Source organism: Callionymus lyra, chromosome 7 (assembly GCF_982586985.1).
Source record: "Callionymus lyra chromosome 7, fCalLyr1.hap1.1, whole genome shotgun sequence".
Lineage (NCBI taxonomy): Eukaryota > Metazoa > Chordata > Actinopteri > Syngnathiformes > Callionymidae > Callionymus > Callionymus lyra.
The window spans coordinates 19,751,619-19,777,300 of NC_141824.1; the positions used below are offsets into that span (position 1 = coordinate 19,751,619).

Genomic DNA, 25,682 nt, shown 5'->3' on the forward strand with positions numbered 1-25,682 from the left:
GAGAAACTAAAGTGATTTCATTATTTAGATTTCCGTTACCTCTCCATTCACACGACGTCATTGATCTGTTTATGGACCCAATAGAAAACAAATCTCCTCAGTTTTCTCCATTCGACCGACCAATCGGGCGCTCGTCGCTGTTTTAAAGGCCGGGCCTCTGGCTTTCTGGAGGAATTCGATCGAACCTGAAGAACTGGTCTGCCGAGGTCTGCGGCTCCTCCTGAAAAACACTCGGGTCGCCTCAGATCCAGATCCGCACTCGCACAGCCAGCATCGACATGGGGAGGATCGGCAAAGAAACGGCCGGTCAGATCATCAGCTTCATCGGCCTGGTCGGCGTCTCGGTCTGCTGCGGCGTCCCTATGTGGCGGGTGACGTCCTACGTCGGCGCCAACATCGTGACCGGGCAGACCATCTGGGACGGCCTGTGGATGAAATGCGTCCAACAATCCACGGGACAGATGCAGTGTAAGCTGAACGAGTCGGTGATGAATCTGTCCAGGGACCTGCAGGCGGCCCGCGCCCTGGTCATCATCTCGCTGGTCTTCGGCTTCATCGGCTTCATCGTCACCTTCATCGGCGCCAAGTGCACCAGCTGCCTGAAGAGGCAGACGTCCATGGCTAAAGTGGTCATCCTGGGAGGCTGCCTGATCATATTCTGCGCCGTCCTGGTCCTGATTCCCGTGACCTGGTCGGCCACCATCACCATCACCGACTTCCAGAACCCGCTGACCGTCAACACGCAGCGGAGGGAGATCGGCGCGTCCATCTACATCGGCTGGGCTTCCGCCGCCATCCTCCTGGTGGGCGGGATCACGCTGACCACTTCCTGTCCAAAAGAGAAACCGATGTACGGATATCCAGGATACCAACCGACGCCGATGTACCCGTACCCGCCGCAGAGTGTGAACCAGTACGGGCCGGTGTATGCGCCCGCCTCCAGCAGAGCCTACACGCCGAGCGGCACCTACAGCCCGGCTAAACCCTACACGGCCCCGACCGTGTACTCGGGCAGACAATACATGTGATTTTTACCTTTTACTGTGAACTTTAATTCTTGATCCTTCCAGAGATGAACGTCTAAATCCTGTCATGACACTGACATGCTTTATTTATTGTCTCTCATTCTGTAAATATGTTTTTCTGCATTGTAAATATCTGAGAGAACTTTAATAAAAATGTTGAAACAAAATATCTCTTTATTTCTGTTTTCTGTGTTTATTCACGTTTGAATTTTTTTTAAATAACTATAATAAAAAAATGAAATAAAAAGTCAGAATGTATATATAAAAATACACTTTAGATACAAACAAACAAATTGGCTCGGATATATATAAGTATGTTGTATTTATAATAAACATTATACTACTAGTATAGTTATAATTATAACACAGCCAATTCATTATTTAATTCATTTTTCTCTCTTTAGGAAGGACGTTGTGTGTCTGAGACCCAGAGGTGGATTCCCAGTGAAGGTGTCGTCCACCAGGTAAAGGTGAACTTTTGAACCAATTTACGTGTTCAATAAAGGATAGAAATAATCTTTCTATTATTCCAAGCATTTTTTTTTTCTAAATCGATCTTCAAAAATGAAATGAAAACACAATTTTATATTATTTTCCTATTTCTATTATTTATTTTATCATTATTAATTCAAAGTTGAGCTGAAATTGTTTTCAGCAACAAGACTGTGTGGCCAGTTCCCTATCTTCCTTCTCTGATACATTTTTTTTATCTTGTACTGACCACTGCAGTCAAGAGAGGGAAACTCCTGAAGCATTCCTCAGGTTCAATGAGATTAGATAAAAAAAATATTTTGAGCAACATGTTGGAGTAAAATATGCCATTACAAAGGATCTTATAATCCATGTGTTTGTCTTCTCGTCTGGACTATTGTAACAGTTTATTTTCATGTCTAAACAAGAAGGATCTGTCTCTGCAGTTAATACAAAACTCTTCAGCGAGAATTCCGAGCTGCTCTAGTAGAAGAACTCACATTTCCCCGATCCTTAAAACTCTTCACTGGCTGCCAGTTTCTTTCAGGATCAACTTTAAAATTCTGGTTCTTACTTTCAGATCTATTCATGGTCAGGCTCCTCCTTACATCAGTGATCTGATCCAGCCTTACACCCCAGCTCGGGCTCTGAGGTCTGTGGATCAGAATCTACTGATGGTTCCTGAACACGCTTCAGGACCAGAGGAGAGAAATCCTTCCAGGCTGTTGCTCCTAAGCTTTGGAACGATCTTCCTCTCCCTCTGTGTTTGATGATCTACTGACTCCTTCAAAAAGCATCTTAAGACATTTTTATTTGTTCAGGCTTTTCCATGATTTTCTGAGACTCCTGTGTTTGTCTTATGTTGTCTTGATCTTTAAAGTATATATTTTAACCGTGTATTGTTTTTGATTGTTAAAGCGCTTTGTGACCCTGGTCTAGAAAGGCGCTTTACAAATGATTACTTACTTACTTTATATGTGTCACACCTTCCTGTTCGTTTATCTGCCATTATCTCTGTCCTCGGCAGAACCATCGCTTTCAACTTAACATGATCATTAAAATATATTATATTAAACAAACACGATGCTTCTGTTGTTTACTCGACTCATCATCTTGTTCAAACATAATTACGTTCAACAAACTACATATCTAGTTTGTTTATATCTTGAAAAACATCAAACCTGTCTTAAATTGTCTAAAATTTTAAGTTGATCTTAAACATAAATTGACAGGTTTGGCAGTCAATGATGCACAGTTTTGTTTAAGCTCCGCTCCTAATCTGTAGTTTTAATTTTACGATGATGTGTCATTCATGTGTAACAGATAAGGTTAGAAACAAATAAAACCTTTGACGACAGATTGAGGGCCAGATGAAAGGTCTTGGTCCAGACCTACGACATGCCTGATCTAGATAATTGTGTTGTAAAAGGTTCATTCCTCTGATCCCGCATATCCCGTTCAAGAGGTCTCAAGGGTTTGGAGTCTGGAGCTACTTGTTCAACACAGTCCAACACAAACACTTAAACCACTTAAACTCATGGACAGTTTAGAGTTTATGTTTTCAGACTGTGGGAGGAAACCAGAGTTTCCAGAGGATTCAAATAAAATCCAGAGAGAAGATTTCTTCATACCAGATTCAAGCATTCTTGCTGTGAAGTTGCAGAAGTAACCGCGACCTCACTGTACCATCTGGATCAGAGTCTTGTAAGAACGGGATTAGAACACTTTGTTGTACTGGACAGACAAGATTACTTCAACATGCAAACATTATTACGTAGTCAGAACCAAGTGTGATCACATGTATTCTGTCTTCATATTAATGGTGTTGATTTTATTTAAAAAAATGTATTTATATCAGCTTTTATTGCATGAGCAGGATACTACATCTATTTTCCGTACTTATTCCATAAAACGCTCTCCTTTTCTATTCTATTTGAAACTGAAAATACATTATTTTAAAGTCATATACAATCACTAACATCCCTTCACAGTGTCTTATTTGTAGTTAGTTAGTCGAGTTAAAAGTTGGTACTTCAGTTTTTACTTGTTCATTATCTTTTGTCTTATGAGTCGATATTAAGATTAAAAAGTGTTCGATCTTCCCATTATTATGTTGATCATTATTTTGAAACACACAAAGCTCATTTCGCAAGTCTTTCTAAATTTTTGGTTTTTTTTTCTCATTCGACCTTTTAGTATAATTGACATTTCTTTTTTAAAAGTCCATTTTTCTGTCTCTTCATTTCAGACTCTGACTTAATATTCTCTCTTCATTTTCTATATTATTGTTGTTTTCATCAGGTAATGATAGTTTCATCTCAGTCATTATTTCAAATAGACTCTAATTCATTTCTCTCACTGTGACTGAAACTTCAATTCTATCCATTGATTGACGTCATCAATAATCTTCAAGGTGAAGACATGTGATCGATTGATCCAGATACCGGCAGAGGGATGACGTGAGCGAAAGTAAACTTTAGTTTTCAATCAAAAACATGTTATTATCCACGCCCACAGCTTCCTGTTGGCACAGTTACGCACTTAAACAACAGCTGAATTTACGCAACCTGGAAACTCCGTACAATCTCACTTCCTGTGTGGCGGCCAATCACGGAGTCGTGTCGTTTGAATAGGGAATGCGGAGTCCATTAGCATGAGTCGTTGGGTGACTGATGCTCATCTCGTCGAAACTATCCGCACACAGTAGATGCAAGGAATCCGGACCGGCCGGTATGACGGCAGGTTTCAGGTCAGGGACGTCGTGACTCCACCTTCTCCGAAGACGTTTTTAAAAACCAGATCCAGCCTCCATTGCCGACATTATTCACCTCCGCTCTCCAGACACACACATCTCACATCAACATGGTGTCAATGGGACGACAGATGCTGGGCTTCGCCCTCGGCGTCATCGGCTTCCTGGGGACCATCATCGTCTGCGCCCTCCCCATGTGGCGGGTCACGGCCTTCATCGGCGCCAACATCGTGACGGCGCAGGTCATCTGGGAAGGCCTGTGGATGAACTGTGTGACCCAGAGCACGGGCCAGATGCAGTGCAAGATCTACGACTCCCTGCTGGCCCTGTCTCAGGACCTGCAGGCCGCCCGGGCCCTGGTGGTCATCGCCATCATCGTCTCCATCTTCGGGGTGATCCTCGGCGTCGCCGGCGGGAAGTGCACCAACTTCGTGGAGGATCCGGCCGCCAAAGCCAAGGTGGCCATCGCCGCTGGGATTATTTTCATCGTGGCCGGGATCATGATCCTGATCCCCGTCTGCTGGTCGGCCAACAACATCATCCGCGACTTCTACAGCCCCGTCCTGGTCAACGCTCAGAGGAGGGAGCTCGGCGCCGCTCTGTACATTGGCTGGGGCACCGCCGCCCTCCTCCTCCTGGGGGGCGCTCTTCTCTGCAGCTCCTGTCCGCCTAAGGAAGGCAACGAGTATCCGGTCAAGTACTCCACCGCAAGGTCTACGGCCACCAGCCGGGCCTACGTCTAAGGTCCACACCACAGAGAGAGACTGAGTTTGCAGAGTTCCACGGTTGGGCTGCAGACTGAAGCGGCGGGACTGAGAATTGTCATTTTCCTCTTCTATGGAAGCTGATCGGAGCGTGAGCTGCCGTGGAAGGACAGATTGTTGTGTTTTATTGTGTTTGATCTCTTATGTCTTTTGCTACAATCACTCATATTTAATAAAACGTTTTCACTGCACATGTTTTCCCGCCTTTTATTCGCCGACTTGCTTCGACTTCGCGTTGACGTTCTGTAAACTCAGTATTAAACTGGGGCAACAGGTGATGAACCGGGCGTACCTGAAACAACAACACCTTCACTGAACCGACCAGTTCTCATCGCAAGCACATTCCTGCTGAGTGGGTCAATCAAGCCTCTTTAGCTCCCAGTTACGGTTATAATTTAAATAAAATTAACTAAAATAATGCCAAATAATCTAAATATATTTAGATTTATATACATGTAAATAAATCCACCTATTATTTTCTTAATTTAAAAAAATAAAACAATTACAAGTGATTTCAATAAATGTATTGATATATTACCTACCTTTTTCGATTTATATTATATAAAAATTAAATATAAAAAACACATATATATTCTTTCTTTAAAAAATAAAATGACTAAAAAAGAAAATAAATGAACATAACAACAAATTATATATATACTTATACTACAACTTGAACTTTTTTTTAAATTAAGTTGAAAGGAAGTGTTTAAAGTTAAAAAGAGCAAGTTTATGTCAATTAATATATAGTTTTCCCTTTCCCTAATCCATTTCTTTAACTTGATATCATGGGTCAGAGGTCAGAGGCGAGGGTAGCTCTTCCTGGGCTTGGTTTCCTCTTTGTCTTCTTTGCGTTTCCACTCTTGACGTAACAAAAAGACATGTTGAAGAGAAATGGCGTGAGTTTGTCTTTGTTTCCTGATGCCATGATTAGCACATGAAAGCATCCAAAACGTTTGGCCTAGTTTATAGACTCGAGCCGTTGATACTCGTCGTCGCAAGAAACATTTATAATGTCGTCAGGGTTGAACCAGCGATCCACACCCTCAACCTCACATTCCATCAAAAACCTGTCGGGTTACAGAACAAACAAGCTCTTGTCTCCAGTGCAGTGGTCAGTACCTGTACATGATAGAAGGGACTTTTATAGATAAATGCAGCCTTAATATGACAGGAAAGCCTAGAAAATATCCAACAAAGAATATTAGAAAATGAAGATAAAGCTGTGATTTAATTAATTGTTATTATTGTTTTATTTTATTAAAAGATCCTGAAGACATATTTTAAAATAATGTTATTATTGTTTAGATTAAAACAAAAAGTAATTTTAAATTATCTCTGATTGACATTAAATACTGTATAAAAGAAAAAATAATATATATATATATATATATATGAAAAATAAAAAGAGGAGAAAATAAAGTCTAATGTAACAACTTTACTGTAACATTTTGATATCATCAGTTTTATAGTGATACACATGAGGGTGTGTCTGATGCTAAAATTAAAACTCACATGAAACTGTCCCCAGGCTTCAGTTTTAGATCCCTGTATTAGAACAACATGAAAGTTACCATTTTTAACTTTCTAGCGAATATTTTTCTGCCTAACTTTCAAGGGTTTGAAATTCTTCATTCAGACAAGTGTTAATTGAGGGTCAAGTTTCGTTAGCAACGTGTATTTTCCTGTCCATGACTTTGTCATGTTAATCTCATCCAACAATCGGGTTTTGTGTTAAGTTACATGAAACAATAACTTTTGTGTCCCTTTATATTCTCTCCTGAAAATAAATATTATTATTGTTATTATTATTATTAGCCCTAGAATGTGAAAAAGGCTCTCCCCTGGACGCCCCTCCTCCGTGCATCTCATTTTCTGCGACAAGCATATTTTTCCTGGCGTCGACAAAAGTGAGAGTAACACAACCCTCGCCGCGTCCATGAGAACATTGAAACTTTATTGTTCTGCATACAAAGAATCTGGACGGTCGAGCTGCCTGACTCGCTCGTAACTCCTCCACCTCATTCTTCACCCGCCTCGTGTCAGCTAGTCGCAGCCGGCTCGCCGCCTTTTTTCTCACGACGCCTCCGAGAGCACGATGGCTTCCCTCGGGATGCAGATGGCGGGCAGCGCGCTCGGCCTCATCGGCTGGATCGGGGTCCTGGTCACGTGTGGCTCCCCCATGTGGCGGGTCACCGCCTTCATCGGCAGCAACATCGTGACGTCGCAGGTCATGTGGGAGGGCCTGTGGATGACCTGCGTGGTCCAGAGCACCGGGCAGATGCAGTGTAAGGTCTACGACTCCATGCTGGCGCTCAGCACGGACCTCCAGGGCGCCCGGGCTTTGATGGTGGTCTCTATCGTGACCGGTCTCGCCGGGATCCTCGTGGCCTTCGCGAGCGGGAAGTGCACCAACTTCATCCCGGATGAGCGGTCCAAAGCCAGGGCGATGGTGGCGGCCGGCGTGGTCCTGATCATCTGTGGTCTACTCTGCCTCATCCCCGTGTCGTGGACCGCCAGTGTGATCATCAGGGACTTCTACAACCCGATGCTGGTGGATGCCCAGAAACGCGAGCTGGGTGCTTCCCTCTACATTGGCTGGGGCGCAGGAGGGCTTCTGGTCCTGGGAGGGGCGCTGCTGTGCAGCTCATGCCCCCCTAAAGAAGAAACGGGTCCCTCTGAGAAGTTCCTCCTCAACAGAACATCAGGGGCCGACTCTGAGTATTCATCCACGCCAGTGAAGACCTACATCTGAGGAGGACTGGTGCCACACTCTACAAACTCTCTGGTTTTGTTGGAAATACACATTTTTTTGCTCCATGTTTTCCGTCTGTTTGTGAAAGGGTTTTTGATGAACGTGTTGAAACTCACTTCTGATTCATTTCTCATGCTTGTTGTGATGTAAACAAATTAGAAAAGTGCTGCTTCAGCTCAGATTTTCCAACCCGAGCTGACCGGTTTGTCCAGTTTCCCCACCTAACGAACGCAGCTGTTGATGTTTCTAAAAACAAACCACATTCTTCTGTCACCTCCTCTCATGATTCGTCACATCAGGGAGAAGTTTGAAAGCACTTTAGTCGCATGTTTCAGTCTATTTTTTGTTTTTTTGCTCGGATTTATGAAGGATTTTTACAGTTTTGTTTTGAAGGATTTGTAATTGATTAATAAATGCCCAACTATGACCTCTTTGTTATGTTATCACTGGATAAGTTATAATTCTGTGTGTTTCTTCTATCTCTGATTCATTTTTATCCATATATCTAACTGTAGATTCAAAAATATTTTGTGTGAATCTATAACTCTCTTTGAGAGTCTTACTGTCAATCAGAAGGACTGTCCGTCACATTCTTTTTTCAGTTTTTACTGACTACCTTTCCATCTCAATCTTTCTATGGTATACAAAAAATGAGTTAGACATACAAAAGTACCAACTTTTTTTAGTAAAAGCAATTTAGTTCGGTCCAAATATTTTATTCTTTAAAATAATTTGGTTTTACTGGCAAAGCATGTTTTATTGAAGACTGTTAAATCATTTGCAATGAAACTACTTCTTAATTAAAAAAGCAAAATATATTTTGGGACTATTAAAACAATACAATAAAACACAATAAAAAATATGCAAAATGTACATAAAGTAAAAAAATGACAATTTTCGCTAAAAGTGAATAAAATACAGACGTTTAAGTCTAAATGACACATTGTTAATATTAAAAGTATTTGAATGCAAATCAAATTCATATTTTAAATGTACTTTTCAATCAGTAAACAAACCAGAAAAAATATTTCTTTAACGATGTCAATCTTAAATGTGTATTTGTCTTAAAGCTAGTCATACTAGTCTTTGCTGACCTCTAGTGGTGACTAAGAGAACGAAAATAAATTCACTTGATTGAATAGACGTGAACGGTTCCTCTCTATGAAAACTCAACTTTGAACATGTTTTGGGTGATCATTTCTTTCTGGACGACCAGACACTCAGTACTTGATAAATAAGCTACTGATACTTAGAGGTCATGGCCCCTCAGAGGACTGTCCAGTGACTCCCTGACCGTGGACCCCTGTGTGTGTGTTGCAGGTGCTGTGCCCGGCGTCATGACCCTGCAGGAGCTCGGCTTCACGCTGTCCATGGCGGGCGTCGCCGCCACCGTCCTCATCTGCGCGCTGCCCATGTGGAAGGTGACCGCTTTCATCGGGACTCACCTGGTGGTCATGCAGGTGTTCTGGGAGGGGCTGTGGATGACCTGCGTCAGCGAGTACACCGGGCAGATGCAGTGCAAGCTCTACGACGCCCTCCTGGACCTGTCGCCGGATCTCCAGGCGGCCCGGGGCCTCATCTGCATCAGCCTGGTCTTGGGGTGTCTGGGCTTCCTGGTCTTCCTGCTTGGGGCGCGTTGCACCAACTGTCTGGGTCACCCGCAGGTCAAGACTCGCGTGGTCATGGCCTCCGGGGTCATCTTCTGCCTGTCAGCGCTGACCACCATTGTGCCCGTGGCCTGGACGGCGAACACCATCATCGTGGACTTCTACAACCCCAGGGTGCCTGAGGTTCTGAAGAGAGAGCTCGGCGCCGCCATTTACATCGGCTTCATCACGTCCGGCCTGCTCTTGTGTGGAGGCGTCATCTTGTGCCTGAGCTGCCCGTCCTCCAGGTCCAGGACCGCCACCGGCGGGTACAGGCGTGGACCCTCCAACAGCAGCTACGCCTTCAAGAACTATGTGTGAGCAGACCCTCATGGCAGGTACCAGGTTACTCTAGACTGTAACAGAGGTTTGTCAGCTGCCAGGGCTTAGGGATCTAGAGCTGTCTGTCAACACCCGACATTAGAATTAAAGTTTTTACACTCAAAATCCCCCAAAAAAAGGTCTGACATCTCAATTTCTCTTTTCATTTTTCCCCTTCACTGTTATTTAGTAACTATTAATTCGCCATAAATGATCGTCAGTGTTGAGAAAGGTTCACTCACCATCAGAAATCATCAATTTATTTTCTTAGATTTATTCTGTTGATGAGGTTGTAGTTAGGGGTGTGTATTGACACGAATCTGGTGATACCGTGTATACGATATGTAGAATACGAGATATTGTGATACTGTAGGAGCAAGGATTTATGTCTAATTTTGTCTGCGTACTTGACTCTGAAACCAAAATATGTCCAAATATCAGCTTTAAAAGCTGCTTGAGTTGACTGTATCCTCTCGTTCCCAGTCATCGCCGGGATCTCTCGGGATTTCATTGTTTGGGGCCTGAACTTTAATTGCAACCCAAAAACGCTGTGAATATTTGAACATTCATTGTTGGGGCGCTTAGGACAAGTCCATCACAAATAAAAGATTATACAGAAGTAGAACCGTTCTTTTATCAGTTATCTGATTTCATCGCGGTGAGGCTGTTAGCCAGGTGCGTCCTGACTTTGGATTCATACTAAGAAGTCTCGTCGAGTAATACTACAAAGCCTTGTGAAGTTATACTATGATGCCTTGCTGAGTAACACTACTGAGCCTTAGGGATTAATATTACGGAGCCTTGCTGAGCAATACTACAAAGCCTCACTGAGTTATACTATGAAGCTTTGTGGAGTAATACTACTGAGTCTAAGGGAGTAATATTATGGAGCATTGCTGAGAAATACTACAGAGCCTCACTGAGTTATACTTTTAAGCCTTGCGGAGTAAAACTATGAAGCCTCATGGACTAATACTAGCAGCCTTGCGGAGTGATGGTACAAAGCCTTTGCAGAGCAATACTACGAAGCCTCGTGGAGTAATACTACAGAGACTCCTGGAGTAGTACTATGAACCCTCGCGTCCTAATACTACAGAGCCTTGTACCCAATCAGAAGGAGGCTTATAATGCGCACAGTTGATTTTTGAAATAAAATCTGGTACTTTAAGTAAGTAAGTAATTAGTATTTATAGAGTGCTTTTCAGAAAATCAAGGAAAAGGCTGCACAAATAAAAATGTCTTGAGATGTTTTAAGTGCTCCATATAATCATATACATATGGTATTAATACATTGAGTTTTGTATTTCTATATTAATTTAGTATTATGTCGTTAATCAAGGTTTGAGCAGGATTTTAAACAACATAGTTAAAGTTTTTCCATTAAAAATGTCCGTCACTACCTTTGCTACAAGGAAAGAAAATTCACGTTGTAGCTTGAGTTGAGCCCTCGGATATTTTTCTAGGTAAGTCAAACTATTTAGGAACTCCATGGAACTATTTATCATCAGTAACGTCGATCAAAACTACTTCCTCAAGTCATTCCTGAGCCGGATCTCTCCACCCGACTCACCTGACCGGAAACATCAACGACTAGTTCGGTTCACTCGATCTATCCTTCACAACTGGTGACATCTCCAAACACAGCTAGTGTAAGCTGGCGACGCTTCACTATACGGTCGTGTCACTCGCTGGTGCGACTCTGTCTCTTTAAAACCGGGCTAATCACAGAGGAATCTCTGTCAGGTTCAGACTGCGATACTTTGTTTTGAAACCACAACACAGGGATTTCCTTCTCCTCCCGGGCCGAGCCCTCTTCTGTCGCTGAATGCCTGAAGGACTGGTTTGTCAGTACGACACATGCGCTAACACGTCCCGAACTCTCCGTCTCGGCTCTTCCCTTTAACTTTCCATCGGCAGCCATGATCCCTCTGGAGCCGGCCGCTCTGGCTCTGGCCTTCATTGGCTGGGTGGCCTCCGTTCTGACCCGCCTCCTGGTGCTGTGGACGGTGAGCGGCACGCTGGACAACTCCACGGTCTCGCTGCCGGTCTACTTGGATGGGGTCTGGCTGAAGTGGGACGACTGGGACCTGGGTCAGGACGGCTCCCTGCACTGCTCCTTCTACCGCTCGCTCATGTCCCTGTCTGGGAACTTTCGGACTTGGAGGGCCCTGGTTTTGGCGGCCATCACCGTTGGAGCGGTAGCTTCGTTGACAGGATTGGTGGGAGCCCTGCGGTTCCCTCAAAGACCGGAGATCAAAGTCTCCTCTGGTGCCATGTTTGTCCTGGCCGGGGTGCTGCTGCTAGTCGAGGCAGCCTGGACCACTCACCACACCGGTCAGCCGCTGGAGAGCGCCACTCTGCTGAGGAGGGACTGGGGCCCGGCTCTGTACATGGCCTGGATCTCTTTCGTTCTGATGGTCGTTGGGGGCGGGTTTCTGACCGCCAGATGTCTCACTTTTCAGAAGCCCACCCGTGACAGAGAGAACCCTCTAGAGGGCGCAGACTCTCCAGACCACCCTCTGAACAGGATCAACAGAACCAACTTCACTCAGAGCCAGTTGGAGCGTCGTTCAGAATCTGTCTACGAGAACTGAAGACTTTTGGTGGAAAACTAGACTTACTTTGGAATCATTTCTAACATTTTCTTTAACCCTCACCTCTTATTATTTGTACAGTACTTTAACATTGATAAATGTTGATTTTCTAAAATTGTCAACGTTTATTCTGGACCAACAATGATACACAATTCAAATATGTGTACGAAAAGTAACTCGAAGAGTTTTAAACATTTGTCAAACTCAGGGGTCAGTGCAACACCAGAGCTTTAAATGAATACATATTAATACATATTTGCAGCTTGAATCTTAATGTATTCAACAGTGCATGTTAGAATTATCCTCTGTTAATTTAAATACAGAACGAGACGGCATTTAAAATTGTTTTATTTCTTTAATATATATTGATAAGACACTTGTGTTAGCATGTTGCCTTGAATTTGTAGAATATTTTTTGTATATTTTGTAAAATGTCTGTAATCATTCATTTTCATGGAGCTTTAATTAAAAGATCTTGACTTTTATGAAACCAAAATATATTTTCTGAAGGACCAAATCAATCTTGTATAAATTCAAGACTACATGCTATTCTTGTCATAGATTTGCGGTACAGTAAAATATACAATTTTTGGTTATATTGACAACTAAGTACTTATTATTGTTTGTGATTAAGAGGAACTGTTGCTCCATTTTAGTTGTATTAACACTCCTAACATCTGATGGTACGTGCAACAAAACAAACACAAGAGTTTTAAATTCTGGTCAACATTTATTCATTGTGAATATCAATTAAAAAGAAGTCGACACCGAGAACGAAACCCTCCTGATGCGTTCTCATCGTTCAACTGGGATAAATCTTTAATAAACATATTTAATAAACATAAGTTGGTTAGCGTGGACCGGGCTCTACATCTTCTCATCTCCTTCCTCCACGTCCATCAGGCTCACGACCTCCAGAGACCCTCGACCTTTAGTCTCGCAGCGGATCAGCTCGTCGATCTCTCGGTAGTAGCCAGGATCCACCAGACACACCTGAAGAGCAGCAGAAGGCATCATGGTCAGGTGTGTGCAGGTGAGTCCAGACACATGTCCCATCATCCATGCTTTCATTCACCACTAGATGTCCGGATTGACTCCAGTTTATAAACACAAAAATATGTTTTGAATAACAACAAAATTGTAAATTGAATACAAGAATAAAAGACATGTTTTAAAGGATATAATATTTAGGAACACATTTTAAATACAATAAAGGATTCAAGAGACATTCATCATATGTTTTCTGAAAGCTTCTAAAATCTTTTTCCTCTTGTTCTGGTCAACATCAATAACGTTTTAGTTTTTATTTTGGTTAACCATTTTTCGTTTGGTTTAATAAAGAGGTAGCAACTTGAGCATTGAGCCATTTTTGTTTTTTTGGTGGAAGTATAAATGATCATATATCTGTGAATTACTTGTCTTTTCTGGTTATTCCGGTTATTTTCAAATAATGGAAAAGGTTTTAAGGATTTCCAGTTTTAGGGTAAAGACGGCAAAGATTAATAGTGTCCTGAGAACTGGCACAAGATCTTGATTAAGGGTGTCAACATTTGAAATTCTTCTACATGTGTAGTCGAGTCTTGTGACCATCGTGTAACTGGTTACATGTAGTTCTGTTATATAACCACTAGTGGGATCTGTCTCCATTCAAACACGTCCTAATACCATTACAGCAAGGCACTTCCAGGAGTGATCAGACAAAAGATTTATTCTCGTAGACTCATCTCAAATAGGCACTAAATTATAGCCACCATAATAGATACATCACATACCTTCATTTACTGTATTTATTTGATAATAAAGAGCACCTAAAAAAGGTTTTCTCAAAAACAATACAGCGCGTTGCATAAGCCTTATGTTTTAATTTTGGTTAAACTAACTGAGCTCAAACTTATTTTTACGTGGTACACTGTGCTCAAAATCCTGTCAAAATGTGAGTGACTGTAATATTACTTCTTAAGGCTCCATAGTATTATGCCTTGAGAAAGTAATACTACGCACCTGGACTATATTAATGTCTTAATTGACAAACATTTAAAACAATATATTTCTATAATAAAGACATATTTAAAAAATAATATTGTTGTACTTGAAAAAAAAAAGAAAAAAGCTTGAGTCGTCGCTGTCAATAAAGTCACATCACATGACCAATGAGGCATGTTTTTGCCTCATTGGTCCACGGACACTCTGCATCACTCACAGGTATATACTGTTGACAAATAAACATTGAGAAGAAGAGAGAAAAAAACATGTAGAAGGTTATTGATTTGTCTAATCAGTTGTGATTTGTTATCCGTGTTTACACATGTAGACTTTGAAACCCCTAGTCGGCATACGTTTATTATTTTATTTGTCGCAAATTTCATTGTTTAAATTTTAAGTCATTTAGGTTTGAAGTCAATTGAACAGGTTAATCAAGTGTTTGATTTGGTGATTTTTAAATTCCAAGCCAACGTTGCTGTTGGTCCGTTTAGTTCTTAAGGTAACTTTTGGACGGAAGTTCAAATAAAAACCAAAGATACGCAGAGAAGATGATCTGTGGGTGGGATGCTAGTGTGAGCATCACATGAAAACAGACGTGATCGTGGACGAGGTTCTTGAGCAAATATTCCAAGTGACATTTGACTATAAATCAAAGCTCAACTTCTTTGGCGAGAACTATGAGTTGTAACTTCTGTAGAGATACAGGAATCATCTCCTGGTGTTGAACCAACAACCGCTCACCATCTCCAGCTCCTCGCTGAAGTCCTCGCTTTCAACCACCTCCAGCATCGGCTTCAGCTTCTCCTTCAGCCTCTTGGCCTCCTTGGCTGGCAGAACCAGTCTCAGCTTCATGTGGGCTCTTTGGATCTCCATGGTCTCCTTCAGCTGCCGGATCACATCCAGAGCCTGTGAGGTGAAATTAGGGCAAGGAGGTTAACAAATCATCTTAACCTGGACTGATCAGAATCAGGAGTGGAACCGGACCTGCTGCTTGGTGCTCCTGTTGACCTTGACGGAGTAGTGAATGTCCTTCATGGCCTTCTCAATCAGGCTGACCGTGTACGGACGCTTGGTTTCGGGGTTCACGCACTTCTCAGAGACGATCGTAGCGATGTCCCGGAACATGGACTCTATCTGAGTCTGGCGCTCTTTGTCCGACACCTGAAGCTCCCCTTTGGCCAGAATCTGAAAAACCATTGAGACGAAAATGATCATCAGAACTTGTAGTTCACATTTAGTTACCAGTTCACCGTGACTGACCTGTTTACAGATTTCCGTCAGATCGTCCGTTCCGAAAGCCTTGCTAAGGTCATCCTTCTTGGCCACTTGACCTTTGGACACATTCACGAAAACAGAACTCGTCTGCAGAACTTCATCCAGATCCTTCTCCCTGTCACAGGACACAGTTACAAGTTTTACGTCTCCAAAATAAACAAACAAATCTCCACCTCTAATCAACTCTGCTGACCTGTAACCTGTACCTAACATGGAGGCGATCTATGCCAGAACCACCATGAGTCCACTACCCTGTCAGCTGGTTCTGTAAGATACTGATTACTCAGATTTGCAGCTGACCTCAAAAGCTCATCTGGATATCAACATTGAAACCTATAAGATCACCTCCCAAATATCAAAATAAATCTTACACCAGACTAGTAAACAGTTTTTTACATCCATTATCTACTTAATAATCTTTAGTTAATTATGAAAAATCTCACACACACATTTATTTCTTAGAGAGAAATCTTTTCAGGCTGTTGCTCCTAAGCTTTGGAACGATCTTCCTCTCTCTTTGCACTTGATGGATCTATTGACTCCTTCAAGAAACATCTTAAGACGTTTTTATTTGTTCAGGCTTTCCTTGATTTTCTGGAACTTCTGTGTTGTTCTCAGTTTTATCTTGACCTTTAGTCTTGAACTCTGAGCCATACATGCTGTCCATATCACAAAAACGATACAAAAAATAACCTGTAAATTCCATGTTTCTTGACTGGGATGAATATTTTCGCTTTATAAAAGGTTTATTTTGTGATTTCTTTTAACTTGAATTATTTAAAAAATACAGAGACAGATGTCACATAAAAAATATCTAAAGATCATTCTATGATTTCCAACTCTGACTCATCCTAGTGTGACTCTCTAGTCATCATGGCTGTTTGTGTTACCACTTTTGCTGCAACTCTTACATCATATATCTGTTATCAGCCTCTGGTGCACTTTTATATTCACTGTAAGATACACTTTTTCAATCAAACTGAACGGTCCATGCGAGAACACACACTAAAAGCACAGATAGAGACAGAAAGTTAGTTCATTAAAAGGAGTCAAAACGAACAAAACGATCGGCGAATAAATGACAATAATGTCAGATCATGACAGTTCACTCACGCTCCGGTTCTCCAGCTCACAACTTTGTTCTTGTAACACGCGATTTCAAACCGCTTTCCTCCTTTTTTCATCCGGACCACAGCCACGTTGGTGAGCCGGATTTGATTCGTGGGTGTGAATATAGACATGTCGATATAGTTATAATAAGGTTAATAATGTAAACTACAGGCTGACAACAAACGCTAGTCGCCTCTTCTCATGGTAGTGTCGTCGTTTGGTGCTGCCTCGAACAGGGTCCGTCGGAAATGACAGGTGCGAAGAGATTTGGTTCCGCTTTGCAGAATAGAAAAAAAAGTGCTTTCGAGCAAGACTTTTTTGAGTTTCTGTCTTAAACATTACCGTTTGTAATAATCTTTTTCATGCGAGAATGCAGACATCCTATCAGATAGTAATACGGATATATAAAACCCCCACGTAAATACATGTAGATGTACTAACATTAGTTACTTTACAATACATTAGAAAAATATACGAATTTTATTGAACGCATCTAGCCCAATGTAGCAATAACAGCGGCATTATTTAAAATCTAAATTTAAGTAAATTAAAGTCGCAATATAATTTAATAACACTAGGGGACGCTATTTGTTTTGAATCGTGGAGCGCAGTAACATTCCGAATGACCTAAAAACTATGGATAATTGTTTCATAATTTATAATATAATAATTTCAATTTAAAAAATGGTTTAACACAAAATGATAACTTCAAAGAAAAAACTTTTTGTTGTCATTTAAAAAAAATATTGAATCAGCTTATTTTGATTTTTTTTTCTTTTTTTAATTGAAGCACCTTTTTTATTTTATTAAAATCTTAATAGCATCACTAACAAAATTGAGACAGCATTATTACCAACATATGGTCCACAAAAGTATTTATATAATGATGATTATATTAAAAATACTTATTCAATATCTTAATAAATTACAACAATGAAGACATGATACGAAACAGTTAATCGTCATTTCCTTTGTTATGAAGTACACACACTACAACTAAAATCTGATTCACGATTTGTTGTTGCGGCTATAATAGTGTTATTCCTCTTTATGATCCAAGCGGCTTCTCTTTATTCTCGAAGTGCGCGTAATAACTACATTACCCATCAGGCCACGCGGCACAGAAACATGGTTCCTCACTGCAGACAGAACAGATAGCACACATTAAAAGGTTTATCGTGTCTAAAAATGGCGCAAAGTTTTATCCCGATCCTTTTTCTTATCGCAGGTGCTGAATCCAATCCTAACAGTGAAGGTGAGTTTATTTAAAGTCTTAATTTGAGGAGAGAATGTCCTAAAACATGCAGAGATGTGTTGTTAGCAAGTGAAGTGCCTCTTGTTTACATGCAGCAGGTGACGTTGAAGGGTTTTAACAATACGACGTTATTTTCATTTTTTGACTCTAATTCATGTTTCGATGCAGTTTTTTGCTTTTCCTCAATAACTGTAGTTAATGAACATATACGTGATTTCAGGAACCGATTCTCGCAACGGTCATTATGACAGTTTCTTGGTGTCCCTGTGGCAACAGAGGATCTACCTGTATTCTGCTGCTGCTGTGGCCTTCGCCTGCTGGTTCTGCTTCAAGAAGGTCTTTGAAAAGGTGAAACAACTTTGAAAAAATGCTCTCACTTGCATCCATGACTCTTGTTGGTTCTATTATTTAATGCAACTATACAAGTCTCAGTATGTTGATACTCCTGTTACTGTCCTAAATCCACCTCTCATCTAAAGTGATATTAATAAAACAAAACCTGGACTTTGACCATTGATTACATTTCTTGATTTTTTCACTGTCATATCAAGTGACGTTTTTGCTCTTCTCGTCCAGAAAATCCTCACTGTGGAACCGGCAAAGGTGGAGAAAAGAAGCCCCGAAACACACAACGACAGTCACTTATCGGATGTTAAAATCTTCTATGGCTCTCAAACAGGAACTGCAAAAGTACGTCTTCTTTTTCCCTTGTTCGTGAAATCAGACGGAAAACAATATAATAATAATAATTCATTTTATTTGATGGCGCCTTTAAAGACACCCAAGGACTCCTTACAGAGGTTAAAAGCAGGACAATAAAACTTTGAAAATACACAGTAAATATACAGTAAAATACATATAAATTATTACAAAGAATAAGCACGTTTGAAGAGGTGTGTATATATAGGATATAGGGTTCCCCATCTTTTAAAGAATTACATTTTACATTTTAGATATATTTTATATTTATAGCCACTAAATATATATTTTAATTGATTGACATGTTGCTAATTGTTGATGTAATCTGTTGCCGGCACAGAACTTTGCTAAAGAACTGTCTGACGGAGTGAAAAGTCTCCGAATCCCAGCTGATGTGATCGACATGAAGGACTATGATCCGGAGGATAATCTGGCTGATGAGGTGCGTCACGACACAAACTAGTCTTTACAGTGTCGATCAATCCGTCATTGTCTTTCCATATTGATCGAATAACGTTTTCTTATGGTGTTTATTTATGTAATTCCTCTGCAACATCATCAGGTCATGAACTGTCAAATGTGTAATTCAACACATTGTGTCTCATTCATGAAATGTGTGGAAATCTACAAGCAGATTTGCACACAAAGGTCTGCGCTTTTAAAAATGTACTAAGGATCCATGAACCACATTAAGATCTGATCGTGAAATTGTGTGTGACAATGAATGCCAGTTACTCATAAAGTACTAATGGTAATGAGTAATTACTATAAATCACCACCCATGAATAGACAATGATCATTATATAAGGAGGTGTAGATGATCTTGTTGACCTGTCAGACACGCCACAAACAAAAAACTTTTCTGAAGCGGAGACCAAAAATTTTGGGTGAAGTGGAGGTCAGAAAAACTTTTAGTTTTCTTGTGTTTAATAGTGTTCTCTGGAAGGGAAAGGAAAGTGGAGGTCTGAAGGTGACAGATGCCGTTGATCATCCCAACATTTATCCTATCGGATGATAGACGATCCAAACGAACCGCTGTAGCTAAAATGCTCTTAGAAGTTCGACCACGAGTTAACTTTGGGAATATAGCGGACAAAGACTTTATCTAATATCAAACCACCTTGACCAAGGTCTGTTCATCTTGTCTCTGTAGAACTTTGCTCGCATTATTGGGGAGACCTCCCTGTCGGGAATTATATCTTCCTCAGACTTTTTATTTTATCATTATGGTTATCATTAGTAAAATTATATTATATATTATATATATATATATATATATATATATTATATAATCATGTATAATTTTTTTTTTAAATAATGAACATAATCTGGATTTTGAAGCGGCTAATTCTCAACTAATTTAACTAAATCTGTTATTTTTGGTCATGTTCATATCATTTGTTCCAAAGGCATCTGTATATTGTTTACATAACAGAAAAGCAATTTAAAAGCATCATTCATGTGCATTATTGAATTTACACAAACGATACACGTGGTCTGGAGCAGGTTTATATTTTTTTTAGTGGCTACAAAAAGATCTTGGCTACTATTGTATTGATGAATGTCAAAGTCCTGTACATTTTAGTGATGTGTCCAATAGTGTCGAGGCTTCAAAGCGTGTGTCGAAGTATCCAGGACGATTTTCATGGTGATGCTGTGGTGACCTTCGAAGCCTCTGGAACCAGCTGGTTCGAGCATCTTCCAGGCATAATGTGACGTGAAACGCCTCACGTCTAAGTAACTAACAATATTTAGCCTGCAAGAAAGAGGATATCTTTTCTTTGAGGCAGCGTTTTGAGCTGTTCTCTATGTAGCCCCATACATGATATGGTGAAAAAAACTGATATGTGGTCTCGCGATGATTTAGATCCTGAAATGTATTATTAGTAGTTTACACTAAATACATCGTCAGTCAGTCTGGTTCGTGGCTAGAGTTCATGCCTCTCAAACAAAGTCAGGGATCGATACCCGCATTTGTATTTTTATTTGAACGTGATTGTTTTTCAAATGTTATTGTGATATAGCTCTTTATATATGTTGGTATTGGCCACAACAAAATACATTATTTTGATGAAGAACTAAACATTGAAGAATAGGCTAACTCTGTTTTTTTTTGTTTAGACAGTATTTATATTCTTATATAATTGAAACCAGAGGTTTTATTCTGAAGAATGTACTTACTTTTCATTTCTACAATTTAATTGAATTCCTAAAAAGACACTTTGTCAGTCATCCCAGAGAATAAAGTTGTGTTTATAAAAAATACATCTATGTATCATGAAGCATTTTACAACAACAGTATATCTCGACAACAGTATCGTCTCTAATAGTTATAAATATGTATGGGTATTCAGATGTTTAACAAAATACAATCTAATATCTGCCTTCTAAAACAACACATCGTAGAATGTGGAAATAAGAGTTTCTGATTCTGAATACTTTAAGCAAAATTATGTCGGAGCTTCACACTTATTGTCCACTTGATGGCGTAGTAGAGTAAATGAAGCCTCACAAAGTCTTGGTCCAAGGATGGATGGATGGATTCAGTGGTTCGTGAGGCTTCATCTTATCACTAGTAAATTAACCTTTGTTGACTTTTTACACACAAATTCTTATTTCTCACATTTCATCATTGAGACTTGGTGAGTCCATATATATGGTCTTCTAGATCAAATATTTGATTATTATAGAAAATGATTCAAAGGAATTTTGCAATTCTTTTCACTTTTTCTTCTCCTTCGTAAAAGTCTTGTTGACTTGTGTTGAATATTTTGTTGTCAGTGCTCCAGCAGGTCTGTGTGTGTGTTTCTGGTGGCCACCTACACTGACGGTCAGCCCACAGAGAACGCAGAGTGGTTCTGCAAGTGGCTGGACGAGGCGTCCACGGACTTCAGATACGGGAAAACCTACCTGAAGGGTCTCCGATACGCCGTCTTTGGTCTCGGGGATTCAGTATACGTCGGACACTATAACACGGTGAGATGCGCTCAGGTCACCTGAAGTCTGACCAGAACTTCACCCTCACCCTCCTCTTCCTCTTCAGGTGGGAACAAATATTGACAAATGGCTGTGGATGCTGAGTGGCACGCGGATCATGAGCAGAGGAGAAGGCGACTGTAACGTTGTGAAGAGCCGTCACGGCAGCGTCCAGGCTGACTTCCAGGCCTGGAAGGAGAAATTCCTGATTCGTCTTCAGGAGCTTTCCACAGGCGAGAAGAAGATGAGCAACGGGAACTATAAGAGTGGAGACTCCAGAGAGAGACTGAAGAAAGACGGACAGAAGGACATGGAGGACAATGACCACAGCTCTGAGGTTTGTTCATTCAACCATAGTATTTGAAAACAACGTCCCTCTCATGGAATAAATGGCATATAAAGTGTGTTCTGAGTCTAGGGGCCTCCTCATTTTTGATTTTCAGATTTGTATTTGGTTTGATAGGCTTTGTTAGACTCTCAGTTGTAAGTAAGTAATAGTTATTTCTAAAGTGCCTTTCTAGACCAGGGTCACAAAGCGCTTTAACATCAAACACAATGCACAGATAAAATATATACTTTAAAGATCAAGACACATATGACAAACACAGGAGTTTCAGAAAATCAGATAAAAGCCTGCACAAATAAGAATGTCTTCAAGAAAGATATTTCTTGAAGGAGTCATTAGATCCATCAAACACAGGGAGATGAAGATCGTTCCAAAGCTTAGGAGCAACTGCCTGGAAGGATTTCTCTCCTCTGGTCCAGAAGTGTGTTCAGGAACCATCAGTAGATTCTGGTCCACAGGCCTAAGAGCCCGAGCTGGGGTGTAAGGCTGGATCAGATCACTGATGTAAGGAGGAGTCTGACCATGAATAGATCTGAAAGTAAGAACCAGAATTTTAAAATTGATCCTGAAATAAACTGGCAGCCAGTAGAGGGAGGATCGGGGAAATGTGAGTTCTTCTACTAGAGCAGGTCAGAATTCTTGCTGCAGTATTTTTTTTTTTTAGAATCCCTTATTAGTCCCGCGAGGGGAAATTCGGTAGTGCTTTTGACAGTCATTCACACATACTGATGGGAGTAGGCTGCACACCTGCGCCAAGTCTACCATCAGGAGCAAGACAGCTCCTTCTTGTTTAGACACAGAAATAAACTGTTACAATAGTCTAAACGAGAAGACACAAACGCATGGATGACAAGCTACAGATCGTGTTGTGACATCATTTTCCTTTTAAGTTTTTCCTTAGAAAATTAAACACCGTCCAAGAAGGAAAGAAAAAAACATCTTCCGCTTCAAACAACTTCCCTAATTGGCTTATCCGGGTGAATTCTCTCTGTAATTGTATAGAACCTCTGCTTCCTTATGGATGTCAATTGAGCCAAGTGTTGATGTAGTGATATTAACATGCGTTACAGGTAATCTAATCTTGGGTGATCTTTAAATGAGTTTGTAGTGTCAAAGCCAACTCTGGGTATTTTAAGCTCTTGCCTAAATAGGAGTACCAAAAATGGCCGAATTCACCCAAAAATAATTCTACCAGAACATAACACAGACAAATTATCATAAAAGAAATGATAATGTTAGTGCTTAAGGGAAAATGTATTCATAAGAAACGGATATTACTGAGATGGAAGTGGACAAGGCAACTTGAAACCATTTCTCAACGGGTCTCTCACCATTAAGTGGCTCTTTCACAGGGATTGTGTGCATGCTGGGAAGGTGACGAGAGTTCATCCCTGAAGGGCAGATGAGGAGCCTAAAAAAAAGAGCAGAGATTGTTACTTTCACCGAGAGTATTTCTGTGTGACCCGAACAAGGCATCCTGGTTTACCACTCTGGCTGTGTGCAGCCTGGTATTAAATGTCCTGACATTTTTTTTCTGTCCATCAATGTTGCACTTTCCTTCTCACCCATCATCAAGAAGACACATTTCACAAGTGTGAATGTAGTACAAACACGCACACACACACTATAGCACATGGATGACCGGTTGTCATGGCAGCGGACACCTAAGAGCCAACTCTTGCTGCGACTTTCTCCCACCAGTCTGCAACACTCTTCGAGGTGACATTCAGCCGGAACAGACCGAGGCTGCAGCGACGGGACCGTCACTGAGTCACACGTTCTGTAGAAGGTTTTACTCCCTGAAGTTAGAAGCAATCTGTTCAGTCCTGGGCCGTCATGGTCGACGTGTATTTGTGTTGTATTTTGAAGGTCCGATAATACTGAGCATGTATCCAGACATTCTTAAATGTCGCCCAACAAGGAGAAAATGCAGTTTTTTAAATGCTATTTAAAGAATCATTATCAGTCTGTTGTGAAGAAAGAGCTGAGCCAAAGGCTGGTTTGTTTAAAAACTTGACACTTGGAGATACTAAGAGTAGAACCACTTACACATTTGTGTTCATTCTTTCAGGATGATCTGCTGGAGTCGAGCTCTGATGAAGAGTCCGGCACTGAAGGCGAAGCGGGATCTGCTTCTGTGGTCGACGTGGAGGATCTGGGCAGCATCATGAGCAGCGTCAGAAAAGCAAAGGTCAGCTGTTCCGTAAAAACACTTATCATCGTTTATGCCTAGAAGTTCACATCAATCATCATCATCATCGTTTGATTACTCATGTCTGTTCAGAGTTCTTTCCATGACATAGAGTCCAGTTTAATTGTTTTCTTCCACCATGGGGATCATGATCACAAGTGTTTATCTGTGAGCAAAATAATTTAGAAATATAAAATAGATGGACTCTTCTTCGCCGTTTGTATCTCTTAAAAAAAGAGCACTGAAAAAATATTTAAATAAATAAACAACAATGATGAATAAAAAATGAATGAAATATGAAATAATTATTTACTTAGGCTACAATACAAAAAAAACACTTGGATTACATTTTCTTATCACTAAAACTCTCATCAGTTTTTTGTTTTTTTTTCAGTTTCAGTTGGCAATTTCAGTTCGTCACTAAGTCCATAATTGAACTCCCAGAAGTTAAACACATCTATATTTACATTGGTTCTCACTTCGCACACTTCAAAGACATACAACCCTCTTAAATTATAATTATTTTCTCTCAGTTTAAAGAAATGCTGAATACAGGTGGGAAAACTTTTGTTCTTAACTCGAAATAATATTTATAATGTTTTTATACGTAAAATTTGCCAGACTTTATAAAAACTTTAGTTGTGGTTTCTCTATATGAAGCTTTGTTAATATTCGAATGACTCTTTGCTGGCGTTTAATAATAGGTTCTGTGTATGTCCTGTATGTATTTCCCCAAACCTCAACACAATATGGCATTATTAGTAATAAGTATAATAGACATTTATTGTTCAATAAATCTCTTACTTTGTAGATAATACCTGATCGATTTAGCTAATTTATTTTTAATGTACTCAGTGTGTGGCTTCCAACTAAATTTATGATCTAAGATTACTCCCAAGAATTTGTTCTCAAATACTCTTTCAATTTTTACTCCATTCAGTAATAGTTTCCCAATTAGCCCTGACACCAGCAAACACCATAAACCTTGTTTTATTTTCATTTAATGATAACTTATTAATATCAAATCATTCTTTTAACCTCTTCTACTGTTGTCAACAATTCTGTGATGTCTGGTCCTGAACTAAATCAAGTTTTATCGTCCGCAAATGTAATACATTTCATCTTATTAAATACTGTACCAATATCATTCAAATAAAGTATAAATAACTTGGGTCCCAATACCAAACCCTGTGGTACACCACAAGTCACTTTTTTTTTACATATGGAAATCTATTATTTTAATTATTTTAATGCTTCTTATTCAGTTTAGTCTAACACCTCTTATTCCACAACACTCTTTCTGCAGTAGTAAGGAATGATTTATTGTATCAAATGCTTCACGTAAATCAACAAAAACACGTACATTTTTTTATCCTTAGCTATAGTATATTTCCCATCCATAAAAATTCCATCACTGCTAGGGATGTTGATCGGTTTCTCCATATTGATGGTCCCTCAGTAATTCATATTTCTCTATAAAATTATCCAATCTGTTTACAAACAATTTTGGAAACTAAGG

General features: G+C 40.3%; 7 protein-coding genes across 7 annotated transcripts in view; 6 read left to right on the forward strand and 1 right to left on the reverse strand.

Moving 5' to 3' along the window:
- The first annotated feature begins 234 nt into the window (after positions 1–234).
- Positions 235–1,202, forward strand: cldnf (claudin f). The gene has a single exon (XM_087794862.1). The coding sequence runs from the start codon at positions 279–281 to the stop codon at positions 1,026–1,028; it is 750 nt and encodes a 249-aa protein (XP_087650988.1). The 5' UTR covers positions 235–278; the 3' UTR covers positions 1,029–1,202.
- A 3,109-nt stretch (positions 1,203–4,311) lies between these two features.
- LOC148075356 (claudin-4-like) lies at positions 4,312–5,203 on the forward strand. Its single transcript, XM_087794865.1, has one exon. The coding sequence runs from the start codon at positions 4,359–4,361 to the stop codon at positions 4,989–4,991; it is 633 nt and encodes a 210-aa protein (XP_087650991.1). The 5' UTR covers positions 4,312–4,358; the 3' UTR covers positions 4,992–5,203.
- Positions 5,204–6,989: 1,786 nt separating this feature from the next.
- LOC148075357 (claudin-4-like) lies at positions 6,990–8,178 on the forward strand. The gene has a single exon (XM_087794863.1). It carries the CDS (start codon positions 7,111–7,113, stop codon positions 7,765–7,767), a length of 657 nt encoding a protein of 218 aa, XP_087650989.1. The 5' UTR covers positions 6,990–7,110; the 3' UTR covers positions 7,768–8,178.
- Positions 8,179–9,088: 910 nt separating this feature from the next.
- On the forward strand, positions 9,089–9,734 carry LOC148075358 (claudin-6-like). Its single transcript, XM_087795110.1, has one exon. The coding sequence runs from the start codon at positions 9,105–9,107 to the stop codon at positions 9,732–9,734; it is 630 nt and encodes a 209-aa protein (XP_087651236.1). The 5' UTR covers positions 9,089–9,104.
- Positions 9,735–11,343: 1,609 nt separating this feature from the next.
- LOC148075359 (claudin-4-like) lies at positions 11,344–12,900 on the forward strand. The gene has a single exon (XM_087795881.1). It carries the CDS (start codon positions 11,654–11,656, stop codon positions 12,326–12,328), a length of 675 nt encoding a protein of 224 aa, XP_087652007.1. The 5' UTR covers positions 11,344–11,653; the 3' UTR covers positions 12,329–12,900.
- Positions 12,901–13,038: 138 nt separating this feature from the next.
- On the reverse strand, positions 13,039–16,922 carry sbds (SBDS ribosome maturation factor). Its single transcript, XM_087795880.1, has 5 exons — positions 16,700–16,922; positions 15,572–15,701; positions 15,296–15,496; positions 15,053–15,217; positions 13,039–13,321 (listed from the first exon to the last, which is right to left on the reverse strand). Exons 1-5 carry the CDS (start codon positions 16,825–16,827, stop codon positions 13,196–13,198), a joined length of 750 nt encoding a protein of 249 aa, XP_087652006.1. The 5' UTR covers positions 16,828–16,922; the 3' UTR covers positions 13,039–13,195.
- An 893-nt stretch (positions 16,923–17,815) lies between these two features.
- Positions 17,816–25,682, forward strand: part of tyw1 (tRNA-yW synthesizing protein 1 homolog (S. cerevisiae)) — a 29,547-nt gene continuing 21,680 nt past the window's right edge. Inside the window, exons 1-7 of the mRNA XM_087796009.1 lie at positions 17,816–17,951; positions 18,172–18,299; positions 18,528–18,641; positions 18,991–19,092; positions 21,432–21,626; positions 21,694–21,963; positions 24,044–24,163. Coding sequence (XP_087652135.1) covers positions 17,885–17,951; positions 18,172–18,299; positions 18,528–18,641; positions 18,991–19,092; positions 21,432–21,626; positions 21,694–21,963; positions 24,044–24,163 — 996 coding nt within the window. The 5' untranslated portion in view covers positions 17,816–17,884. The remainder of the gene's footprint in view (positions 17,952–18,171; positions 18,300–18,527; positions 18,642–18,990; positions 19,093–21,431; positions 21,627–21,693; positions 21,964–24,043; positions 24,164–25,682) is intronic.

Excerpts from the sequence above, each read along its gene's own strand:
- LOC148075358 (XM_087795110.1), top strand. The coding sequence starts at position 9,105 with ATGACCCTGCAGGAGCTCGGCTTCACGCTGTCCATGGCGGGCGTCGCC.
- LOC148075357 (XM_087794863.1), top strand. The coding sequence starts at position 7,111 with ATGGCTTCCCTCGGGATGCAGATGGCGGGCAGCGCGCTCGGCCTCATC.
- LOC148075359 (XM_087795881.1), top strand. The coding sequence starts at position 11,654 with ATGATCCCTCTGGAGCCGGCCGCTCTGGCTCTGGCCTTCATTGGCTGG.
- LOC148075356 (XM_087794865.1), top strand. The coding sequence starts at position 4,359 with ATGGTGTCAATGGGACGACAGATGCTGGGCTTCGCCCTCGGCGTCATC.
- sbds (XM_087795880.1), bottom strand. The coding sequence starts at position 16,827 with ATGTCTATATTCACACCCACGAATCAAATCCGGCTCACCAACGTGGCT. Across the intron at positions 15,702-16,699 it reads GTGAGCTGGAGAACCGGAGC|GGAGAAGGATCTGGATGAAG; the intron begins GTGAGTGAACTG and ends GTCCTGTGACAG. Across the intron at positions 15,497-15,571 it reads TGACGGAAATCTGTAAACAG|ATTCTGGCCAAAGGGGAGCT; the intron begins GTCAGTCACGGT and ends ATGGTTTTTCAG.
- cldnf (XM_087794862.1), top strand. The coding sequence starts at position 279 with ATGGGGAGGATCGGCAAAGAAACGGCCGGTCAGATCATCAGCTTCATC.